The 12,429-nt window shown below is 37.2% G+C and overlaps 2 protein-coding genes across 7 annotated transcripts in view; both read left to right on the forward strand.

The window, feature by feature from the left end:
* Positions 1–10,899, forward strand: LOC142553170 (putative alpha-mannosidase At5g13980). 5 transcript variants are annotated; one of them, XM_075663211.1, is made up of 6 exons: positions 1–306; positions 461–545; positions 900–920; positions 963–992; positions 1,093–1,140; positions 10,341–10,899. In XM_075663211.1, exons 1-6 carry the CDS (start codon positions 266–268, stop codon positions 10,371–10,373), a joined length of 258 nt encoding a protein of 85 aa, XP_075519326.1. In that variant the 5' UTR covers positions 1–265; the 3' UTR covers positions 10,374–10,899. The 5 variants fall into 5 exon arrangements, 4 of the variants coding, with proteins under 4 accessions (XP_075519326.1, XP_075519323.1, XP_075519324.1 ...); XM_075663208.1 differs by having other exon boundaries at positions 900–992; XM_075663209.1 differs by having other exon boundaries at positions 1–285; positions 900–992.
* The window catches only part of LOC142553167 (ADP-ribosylation factor GTPase-activating protein AGD1-like), an 18,277-nt gene continuing 16,518 nt past the window's right edge, over positions 10,671–12,429 (forward strand). For both annotated transcript variants that reach the window (XM_075663203.1, XM_075663204.1), the window contains exons 1-2: positions 10,671–10,899; positions 11,785–11,861. In XM_075663203.1, the coding sequence (XP_075519318.1) occupies positions 10,855–10,899; positions 11,785–11,861 (122 nt within the window). In that variant the 5' untranslated portion in view covers positions 10,671–10,854. The remainder of the gene's footprint in view (positions 10,900–11,784; positions 11,862–12,429) is intronic.

Consider the following 12,429-nt stretch of genomic DNA (forward strand, 5'->3'; position numbering starts at 1 on the left):
ATCCATTGGTTGTGACCAGGGATCCATAAAACCTGAAAACTTTGAAAGTTCCTAATTTCTGGACGCATAATATCCGTTAAGCATTATAGTCGGTCACAGAAATAATATTATGAAGTTTAACTCAGACCATTCGTCGTTGTTCTTTTTCTTTCTTTTTTAATTTTTGCTTCATTTGTATTCGGACGTTCTTGCAGATCAATCTTGAAATTTACATCAAAGATAAAAGCACCGAGTTTTCAATCTTGGTGGATAGATCAGTCGGAGGATGAGTATTGCTGATGGGCGGTTAGAGTTGATGCTCCATAGGTTGTAGTTATGCTTTCGTTTGTTCTTTGATAGTTCTGATTTATCTCTATAAGCTTTTGATATCTTTTCTTTTCCATGATAACTTTCCTACAAAAATAAATAGCAAATATTTATTGTCAGCCATACAGGATTCTTCGAGAGGCTTGTTTTGTAGGAGATTGCTGTATGATGATGGTAGAGGTGTTGATCAGGCTTTGAATGAGACAATCTGCGTTTTTGAAAAGTGTGTGGTTTTAACTGTAAGCATCTTGATCACCTAGATCAGTCTCCCAGAGTATCATTGTCCTATTCAATAAGGTCTGTTTCATTTGAAATAATTAACATACCCTTTGATTTAACTGTTAACGACTTCTCTTCCATTCTCGTTAAACACACCCTTCCATATTCTATCAGTCTTAGTGGCATGTAATCTGTTCATATTTCTTTCAAAATTTCTTTAGGTCCAAGGAAAGTACTATCTTAGGTTTGATCCGCTTGGAGAGGGATCCAAGTGGCGTTGATCATTTCCTTTTAGTCTTTTCCGAACAGCTGAATTCTAGGTTGACAATATGGTTAATGTCTTTTAACTCAACAATATGCTTATGTACTTGCAGGATGACAAGTTTACAAAGTTCCCTGTACCAACCTTTACAGCAATGGATCCTTCATATAATCTTCCTGATAGTGTCGCCATAGTAATCCTACAGGTATTATCTACTCAGAAACTGATGGTGGCTGCAAGGATTTTTTTTTTTGTTTTGGATGTAATTGATAATCTAATTCTATTGGTCACTTCTAATGCATCAGGAGCTTGAAGACCAAACTGTTCTGCTCCGATTGGCACATTTATACGAGGTTTGAATTTTTTTAATCTTGCATTACCATTCCCCCAATCTTCCTAGATACATAAGTTTCTCCAATAGAAGTTATTTTACACAAAACTTGTTGATTGTTTGGGATGCAATCTTAGGCCATGAGTTCATAGGGCTCTTTATTATTTTCCCAAGCATAAATAGAGTGACTAATAAATTTTATATGAATTCTTCTTTGGGGATTATGATCTATATCTCGTTTATGCTCTTGTTGAGAGTCGATCTAGCATAATAGATACATGTAAAACGATTACCGTCAAATCAGTATTAGCAACGGATCCCGAGTTCACATTACTGGTTGGATTAAGGTAAATCCGTTGAATCCTGATAAGTGACTGAAACATATCTAGAGTACGTCGCATGAATGACAATATTGTGATCTCACATCGGGTTTACAACTTGGTCATTGGCTTACTTTGAAAGGCCTTATGATATAGAAGGCGTAATATTTTGAGAATGGATTTTCCTCTTGGTCTATGACCTCACATGTTAATCTTATTTTTTAACGAATTGATGTTGTGGTGCTCCAAACCTCGCCACGTAATCATGCAACATGTGACGTCATATGCATAAAATTTTTTCTTTTCGACGACGTAATAATATAATGCATATACGATAAAATAATGCAATCACCACACTATCTACGTCAGTGTAGCAGAAACAGTATAATAAATACACACATACAACTCAAATAAGACAATAAGCTATACTGTCTCTATCTACTATCAATTACAAGACTGTTTGACTAGACACACCCAGTCCTTCACCACTATCCTGTCTCACGCATAGTCCTGTAACCTGCCCAACAGAAACATCCCTCAAAGTGTGAGCATATACAACAATCATCATCGCAATACATAACAGTTATATTAACAACATAAAATATAACTGAAATCATAATAGAAATACCCCCTTTGCCGTTTCGGGACAATCAGCCAACAACAACCTCAACAACATCACAATGCAACAACATCGACGATACGTCGCACCCCAACACCGGCGATAGCAATATCGTCGAACGAACAACAACATCGATGGTACGTCGCACCCCAACACCGGCGACAGCAATATCGTCGAACGAATAACAACATCACGATACATCGCACCCCAACACCGGCGACAACAATATCGTTGAACGAACAACATCAACGAGACGTCTCCCAACAACGATAGTCAACAATATCAACAATAATAAACAACAACAAATATAATACCAAATCACCCAATTCCGGTGATTTATCATCGTTCAACACAATAGTATTCATCAATACTAAACAATAACAACATATGTTCGTACGTCAACACGTACCTGATAATCGAGTATATATAAAATTTGGCTATTTCTTTGATCCTGAGGCTTGTGATGTATCTAAATAATTCAAGAATAATTGTCAGATCATTGTCACCGTATCAACACAGGTATAACAGCCTCAATATATAACATCAAATAGCCCAACAACAATTAATTCAACAAAATAAAAAACTCGATTATAAATTCGTATTGTTCAACAATTTAATTATCTGGTGTATTTAATTCACAATACTACCATCAAATACACCCTAATTAATTAAGTTCAAATAATATGCTATTTTACAACATCCGTCAAATTAAGAAAATTTTTATATCAACGTGTAGCCTATACTTCGTAGACTCCGAATATATAATCAGAATTAATAACAACTGACAAACAACTCTCCAATCTCAATCCAATGATTAAAAATCCATAATTATAATAAATTAGGAATAATTCAAAACAACAACACAATAATCTTCTCTGCTTCGTTAAAATCATACACTACTCAACAATCTTCAATTTCAGTATGATTTAACAATTTATTGGATTTATTCCAGAAATCGACGAATTTCAAACATCACCAAAAATATAAAATTTATACCTCAAATCGAAGATCTCGTGTCAACGATCCCAGAACTGAAGTCGGTTCGTCGATTGGATAAACCGATAAGTCGCAAGATCGAAAAGAAAATCTGAAACCTATTTTCTTTCCTCTCCTGTGTCCTTCGTTTCTATCCTCTGTGAATTGAGTTTGGTGGAATTCCATCGACTCAAATCAAATTTATTTTTTTTTATTTTTTTAATTTTTTTAATATTATATTATATTATATTAATAAAATAATATAATATATCATATTAACATTTTAACACCGGTATATTCATTTGAACCAGACAAACAATCAAATTTTTCAAAACTCAAAACATGGGACTTCTATATCTTTGAGTTTTCTACGTTATATCCAAATCTCAAATCATTTGGACTTCATATAGCCAACATATGTCATATTTCCCTCTTTAAAATTAATTAATTATTTAGTAATCTCATATTACTAAATCAACGAATTGTGATATTTATTTCAGGCATTACATTTCTACCCCCCTTAAATGAATTTCGACCCCGAAATTAATCAACAACAGTAATAACATGCATAAATAAAGATACGTCATACCATCAGAATAAGTAGGGGTAGAGCTCCCTCATATGCCGCTCTGTCTCCCAAGTGGCCTCTTCGACACCTCTATGTTCCCACTGAACCTTCACCATTGGTATAAGCTTACTACGAAGCTTCCGTTCAGATCGATCCAAAATACAAACTGGTCTCTCAACATAAGACACGTCGGGATCTAACCGAACCTCAGAAATATCCATAACATAAGCACGCAACATATCCTCCAGCGTCTGAATAGTACGCTCAGTCTGACCATCTGTCTGGGGATGATAAGCCGTACTCAATCTCAACTCTGTCCCCATCGTAGTCTGCAATCCTTCCCAAAAATGAGAAGTAAATCTATGATCTCTATTAGAAATAATAGACACTGGAATCCCATGCAACCGTACAATCTCTCGTATATACAACTGTGCCATCGTCAAGTACGTACTACTCATGCTATAGGGTATAAAATGTGCAAATTTCGTCAATCGATCAACAATCACCCAAATAGCATCAATAGTTCCAGTGCTTCTTGGCAAATGAGTCACAAAATCCATCGATATGTGCTCCCATTTCCAAGTCGGCACTTCTAAACTCCTCAATTCACCTCCCGGTCTTCTCCTCTCAGCTTTGATCTGTTGACAATTAAGACATTGACGTACAAAATCAATCACATCACGTTTCATTCCCTTCCACCAAAACTGAGAGCGTAGATCCTTATACATCTTCTTGCCACCAGGGTGGATAGAATATCGACTACAATGTGCACGCCGCAACAGGCCCTGGCGCAACTCAGATATATCAGGAACTACCCATCTATCATTCATCCTCAAACTGCCATCATCAGCCACTCTAAAACGAGTATCTTGTTTCTGAGAAACTAACTCCCTCCATCGCTGAACTCTCTCGTCTTTCATCTGTGCATCATGAATACAACCATATATATCAGGTTCAGCTAATAAGGTAGATACCTGGATAGGAGTCGTCGAGATATCAAAATCATATCCCAAGGAACAACAAGACATCATCATAGCTGATAAACGACTCACATCCTCTGCAGTACAACTCACTTTATGGCTCAATGCATCAGCTGTAAGATTGGCTCGACCAGGATGATATTCAATCTCACAATCATAATCCTTCAGCAAATCTAACCATCGTCTCTGTCTCATATTCAACTCTGTCTGGGTAAACAATAATCTCAAGCTCTTATGATCAGTATAAATCGTAAACGAGGTACCATATAAATAGCGTCGCCATATCTTCAAGGCAAAGATAATGGCTGCCAACTCCAAGTCATGCACAGGGTACCTTGTTTCGTGTGGTTTCAGCTGTCTCGAGGCATATGCCACAACATGTTGATCCTGCATCAGAACACATCTAAACCATGTAATGATGCATCAGTATAAACAACAAACCTCTCATTTTCTGTAGGAATTGATAACACCGGTGCAGTCGTCCGTCGGTGCTTCAACTCCTGAAAACTCCTCTCACATGCTTCAGACCACTGAAATCGCACACCTTTCTGAGTCAACTGTGTCAAAGGCCTAGCAATCTTTGAAAATCCCTCGATAAATCGACGATAATAACCTGCTAAACCCAAGAAACTACGAATCTCAGGTACAGATGTAGGTGCATACCACTGTAACACGGCTTCGACCTTCGTTGGATCAACAGAAATCCCATCTCTCGATATAACATGACCCAAGAAGACCACTCGATCCAGCCAAAACTCACACTTACTGAGTTTGACATACAATTGTCTATCTCGCAACACCTGTAACACGGAACGCAAGTGCCCTGCATGCTCAGCCTCACTCCTGGAATATATCAATATATCATCAATAAACACAATAACAAATCGATCGAGGATAAGGCTGAAATACCCTATTCATCAAACTCATGAACACAGCTGGAGCATTCGTCAACCCAAACGGCATAACTAAAAACTCGTAATGCCCATATCTGGTCCTGAATGCTGTCTTCTGAATATCCTCCCTCTCTAACTCGTATCTGATGATATCCTGACCTCAAATCAATCTTCGAATATACTGAGGTTCCCTGTAACTGATCAAACAAATCATCAATACGAGGGAGGGGATATTTATTCTTAATCGTTACCTTATTCAGCTGTCGATAGTCGATACAAAGCCGCATAGTTCCATCTTTATTTCTCACAAATAAGACTGGTGCACCCCAAGGCGATACACTAGGGCGAATGTATCCCTTGTCCAGCAAGTCCTGCAACTGGGCTTTCAACTCTCTCAACTCTGCTGGTGCCATTCTGTAAGGAGTACGAGAAATAGGGAAAGTATCTGGCATCAACTCGATTCCAAACTCCACCTCACGGGCTGGTGGGAAGCCTGAAATCTCATCAGGAAATACATCGACAAACTCAGCAACTATAGGTATCTCCTCTATTCCCACCTCCTTCTTCTTTTCTGTCACATCTACAGCATAAATAAGATAACCCTCATGCTCATGCTCCAATAACCGAGACATCCGGATGGCAGATACCAACGGAACACAGGGACGAGAACCCTTCCCATAAAATTTCCAACGCTCTTTCTCATCTGTATAAAAATACCACCCGCTGATAACAATCAAATGTCGCACAATATCTCCTCAGCACATTAATTCCCACAATACAATCAAAATCAGTCATCTCTAGAATAATCATATCAGATCTCAGCTCATAGCCCTCATAAGAAATAATACCATCTGATATCATAGATACAACTGATATATCAACTCCAGAAGGTGTCGAAACAGAAAGAGGCATAGACAATGGAGACGAGCGCATATGATGCTCAACCACAAACCTCTTCGATATAAAAGTATGCGAGGCACCAGTATCAACAAGAATATAAGCAGGATAATAACGTAAATAACACTTACCCGCTATCATCTCCTCTCGTGCCTCCTCTGCCTGCTCTCGTGTCAAAGCATACACCTGTGCCTGAGGCGGACCAGCTCCCTGCATACGTGGCTGTCCTCCAGAAGGTCGTGGTGTAAACTGCTGAGGCTGTCGTCCTCCACTCTCTGAGGATCTACCTCTAGCACTCCTAGGCTCTCGCTGTCCCTCACGACTAGGACACTGTCTCGCCAGATGACCAACACCGCCACACTCAAAACAGGTGATCTCGGTCTGTGTACACTCTCTGATCAGATGAGGTCCCCCACAACGATAACATCTCACTGCTCTGGACTCTCCTCTCTGCCCCTGAACAGACTGAGAACTGCCCCCACGACTCTCAACACGTCGTGAATCAAATCGACGCTTCCCATATGATGCTGAAGAAGAAGATGAACCCTTCTGATATTTAAAAGACTGTCTCCGAGGTCGCAATGACTCCCTAGTCGGCTCTGATAATCGTCCATGAGCCCCATACTCCTGCATAACTAACTCAGCCATCTCAGCCCTCGTCACTGCATCCTCAAATGATACCGGTTTGTTTGATTGCACACGATCAAATAACTGTAACTTCAACCCTTTCAAGAAATGCCTCATCTTAGCATGAACATTCGTAGCAATATGTGGCACATATTTCAACAATGCAGAATATCGAGTCTCATACTCAGCAACAGACATACTACCCTGTCTCAAATCCTCAAATTCTTTCTCTTTCTTTTGTCTGGCTGCTATAGAAAAATATTTATCAAGAAAACGAGACCGAAACACATCCCAATCAACAGTACGGCCCTGAGCTCTCAATCCGGCCTCAGTCGTCTGCCACCACAATAGTACATTCCGCGAAAGCTGAAATGTAGCCAATCGTAACCAAGCAGACCTAGCACACGGAGCAGTCACAAATATCTGCTCTATCCTCTCAATCCACTCCTCTGCTCGCTCACCGGTCTCAGAACTATCAAATCTCGGCGGAAGATAACTGCTGAACTGTGCCAAAGTCAACTCACCAGGCAATAAAGGCTGATCTGCTGGTGCCTGTCCCATAGGAAGAGGTGGCAATGGATTTATCTGTCCAAATCCACTGTCAACCTCGTTTATTTCCTCGTGTGGATGTACCTGTTCTCTAGCTGCCATCACTAGGAAATCAAATTGTTAATCATAACATTTAACAATTACAATCCAGTAATCATCATCACACCTTTCGCACAAAAGTACACGCAACTAAAGAACAATCAATCATATCGAGAAATCATCAATAACTAGTCAAATGCACAGACACACGCAGATAATATCGTCATCCAACTCCCTCATCACAAACCCAACTCTTAACCATCCCAGACATCTAACATATGCTCTGATACCACCAAATGTGGCGCCCCAAACCTCGCCACGTTATCATGCAACATGTGACGTCATATGCATAAAATTTTTTCTTTTCGACGACGTAATAATATAATGCATATACGACAAAATAGTGCAATCACCACACTATCTACGTCAGTGTAGCAGAAACAGTATAATAAATACACACATACAACTCAAATAAGACAATAAGCTATACTGTCTCTATCTACTATCAATTACAAGACTGTTTGACTAGACACACCTAGTCCTTCACCACTATCCTGTCTCACGCATAGTCATGTAACCTGCCCAACAGAAACAGCCCTCAAAGTGTGAGCATATACAACAATCATCATCGCAATACATAACAGTTATATTAACAACATAAAATATAACTGAAATCATAATAGAAATACCCCCTTTGCCGTTTCGGGACAATCAGCCAACAACCTCAACAACATCACAATGCAACAACATCGACGATACGTCGCACCCCAACACCGTCGACAGCAATATCGTCGAACGAACAACAACATCGACGATACGTCGCACCCCAACACCGACGACAGCAATATCATCGAACGAATAACAACATCCACGATACGTCGCACCCCAACACCGGCGACAACGATATCGTTGAACGAACAACATCAACGTGACAACATCAATGAGACGTCTCCCAACAACGATAGTCAACAATATCAACAATAATAAACAACAACAAATATAATATCAAATCACCCAATTCCGGTGATTTATCATCGTTCAACACAATAGTATTCATCAATACTAAACAATAACAACATATGCTCGTACGTCAACACGTACCTGATAATCGAGTATATATAAAATTTGGCTATTTCTTTGATCCCGAGGCTTGTGATGTATCTAAATAATTCAACAATAATTATCAGATCATTGTCACCGTATCAACACAGGTATAACAGCCTCAATATATAACATCAAATAGCCCAACAACAATTAATTCAACAAAATATAAAACTCGATTATAAATTCGTATTGTTCAACAAGTTTAATTATCTGGTGTATTTAATTCACAATACTACCATCAAATACACCCTAATTAATTAACTTCAAATAATAGGCTATTTTACAACATCCGTCAAATTAAGAAAACTTTATATCAACGTGTAGCCTATACTTCGTAGACTCCGAATATATAATCAGAATTAATGACAACTGACAAACAACTCTCCAATCTCAATCCAATGATTAAAAATCCCTAATTATAATAAATTAGGAATAATTCAAAACAACAACACAATAATCTTCTCTGCTTCGTTAAAATCATACACTACTCAACAATCTTCAATTTCAGTATGATTTAACAATTTATTGAATTTATTCCAGAAATCGACGAATTTCAAACATCACCAAAAATATAAAATTTATACCTCAAATCGAAGACCTCGTGTCAACGATCCCAGAACTGAAGTCGGTTCATCGATTGGATAAACCGATAAGTCGCAAGATCGAAAAGAAAATCTGAAACCTATTTTCTCTCCTCTCGTGTGTCCTTCGTTTCTATCCTCTGTGAATTGAGTTTGGTGGAATTACTCAAATCAAATTTATTTTTTTTAATTTTTTTAATATTTTAATATTATATTAATAAAATAATATAATATAATATAATATATCATATTAACATTTTAACACCGGTATATTCATTTGAATCAGACAAACAATCAAATTTTTCAAAACTCAAAACATGGGACTTCTATATCTTTGAGTTTTCTACGTTATATCCAAATCTGAAATCATTTGGACTTCATATAGCCAACATATGTCATATTTCTCTCTTTAAAATTAATTAATTGTTTAGTAATCTCATGTTACTAAATCAACGAATTGTGATATTTATTTCAGGCATTACAGATGTCCTTATATTTTAATTTAATTTTAGGTTGGCAAAGACAAAGACGCATCAGAGGAAAAAATTATCTCGGAAAACAAGCAGTTATTGGGCCAAGAGGGGGTCCGTACATCCCGCAGAATTGGTAGGTGAAGCTTACTACTACGGAAATATGGATCTTTATTATCGATTTAAAGTTATTTGACTTGGAAACACTAAATTAAAGCTGGGTTTCGTGCTAAATATTTCGGATTGGGAATGCTCCCAATAATGACGAGTTATTCAATTTCTAGCATATCCCCTTTTTCAATTACTAAATTAAAAAAAAAAAAGAAGGTATACTACGATCTAAACATTTTAAATAATATATTACAAATGAAATAAATTATCATCAAATAAAATTTTATAAATAATTTCTTAAATTAACAATATAATTGGCAATAAAAAAAATTAAAGCACAACTCTCACTCCCCCAGTCTATTTCATTTGATTATATTCCAAAATGTTTTTTTTTAAATTTGTTACCAAATTTGAAAAAATATATATTATTTGGAAGACCAATAAAATTATAAAGCAGACATACATCGAATTTTTTGTGTACGATTGCAGACAAAGCTTGCGCATGCCAACAAACAGGAGTAGAAATTGGCGCGCTCTGACTGACAAAAACGAAAGTCATGGTAATAAATTATTTAAAGCAAACAAATATATATGTATATATGTAATATATACGCAAAAGTGGAGCACACATTGATAAGAGCTCTCAATTTTGTGACAGCCATGAAATACCGCAAAATATGGTCCCCCTTTCCCAATTCTTCCTCCATTTTCGCTCCCATTTCACCTCTACTGAATCAACCCATCATTTATTTCTCTCCTTTTCAATGTGTGCAATAATTTTCTTCATAGTTTTTCTGGAATTCCTTCTTCCAGACAGTTTTTTGACTTCGAGATTTTGCATCATGATATGATCTTTTGATCGCTGGTTCCTCGATTGCGTTGCGGGCATGTAGTTTGCTCGAAGATCATATGGGATTTTGTCTTTTCCCTGAAACGGTTTATTGGGATCAATTAATCACGCAAAATAGGCCGTCTTAGTTTGGATCAAGCGCAGGAGACTAATATGTTTTTCACCAGGCTAGATGATTCGCCTATGTTTCGGCAACAGGTGATCTTCATGTCTTGTTTTCTTTTTATATGTATCGAGTGTACTTTCCACACATTCAAGACTTCTCTTTAGAGTTTTAACTCTCAACATTGTGTAGGTAACTGGAGGGGGTTGTTTACTTTTGATAATTCTATGCATGCCTATTTTTGAAGAATAATAGCTTTGTGCAGATTTACTTTGGTAACCCGTAGAAATCAGTTGTAACTAGAGAGCAGGGTTGTAGTGAATGGATGTTGCCCGCGTTACATCAATGGAGTTTATTTGATACACTTGGTTACAAAATGTTAAAAGCGAAATTTAATTGGGCAATAGGCATTTTGGCGTGGGGTCTTTTAGTTACAAGACCAAATTTGGAGAAAAATGAACAAAGGGAAAAACTAGTCTAGTGGAAAAATTTAGTGGCAGTTTCTATTAGATACTAGAATTGCATTGCTTATCTGCAGTTAGCTAGTGTCTGATTAAACTCTAAACAGTTTCTTGAGGTTCCTTCAACGTGAAAATCTTATAAGATTTATTAAGAATCTACTGACAAAGATCGAAAAAGACCCACTGCCTTTTACTTTTGATATGTAAGCTCATGTGTCTTAAGGGAAAAAAATATTGCTAGTTTCTATTATAGACATGCATCCAGAGATATGGGCCTGACAGTTGTCGTTAATCCTGGCTTCAGCCGATTGGGTGCAAGTGTACCATGATAATAATCATGTCATTAGCAATGCCATTGAGGAAAAATCAGCACTATTTCCGACTATTTGTAGCACTTTTGTCAATAGCTTCAGTGGTTCATCTCTTATATTTCGTTGAAACACCCAATCTAACAAACAGAAATTACATGTATATTTATGTCTGAACTTTATGGACACATAGTCTTGTTTGACCATGCAGATTCAGTTGCTGGAAGACACTGCTGAGACATTACGGGATAGAAGTCTTAAGTTTCATAAAGGATGTCGGAAGTACATGTAACTTACGAGCTATGCATTTTTCACGCCTTTGATAATTTATCACTTATAGTCCTCAGCTTATGCATCAAATTTTATTTAAATGATATCTTTAAAGTATGGTATGTGCATTATTAAGCGCAGTTAAGCATCTTGTGCAAAAACAGTCATTTGAGCTCTAATTTTTGTAAGCTTGCGGAATTCTGGATGACTTTTATGCCGTGTCTGTGTATATATGCATTGTATGCAGCTTTTGTGTCACTTATGAATATCTGGGTGGATGGATAAACTGATACTTGATATTTTAAACATCTTCATTCCTTCTTTGCTTGTCTGATTTGCTCTTTTCTGTTTCACATATTTACTCTGGGACATTGCTAACTTTGGTTCAAGTATATCGTGCTTGTTGTCTTCATTTTTAAGTGATGGAATCTTGTCAAATTTAGCATTCGTTCATCTGTTTTATGATTTATTTTTTGTAAAATGAAGCATTGATGAAACTTGGAAGTTCTGTTTGGTTATTTTTTCGGTGATTTGGGGGAATAAAATTCATGTTTGGTTTTGTTTTGAGAAAAATGAATTTTTGCCG

Source organism: Primulina tabacum, chromosome 8 (genome assembly GCF_025594145.1).
Source record: "Primulina tabacum isolate GXHZ01 chromosome 8, ASM2559414v2, whole genome shotgun sequence".
In the NCBI taxonomy this organism is placed as follows: Eukaryota; Viridiplantae; Streptophyta; class Magnoliopsida; order Lamiales; family Gesneriaceae; genus Primulina; species Primulina tabacum.

Bases quoted from the DNA above. Each gene is read 5' to 3' on its own strand.
- LOC142553170 (XM_075663208.1), top strand. From the start codon at position 266: ATGAGTATTGCTGATGGGCGGTTAGAGTTGATGCTCCATAG. The intron at 546-899 runs GTAAGCATCTTG...ATGTACTTGCAG, and splicing joins AAAAGTGTGTGGTTTTAACT to GATGACAAGTTTACAAAGTT. The intron at 993-1,092 runs GTATTATCTACT...CTAATGCATCAG, and splicing joins TCGCCATAGTAATCCTACAG to GAGCTTGAAGACCAAACTGT.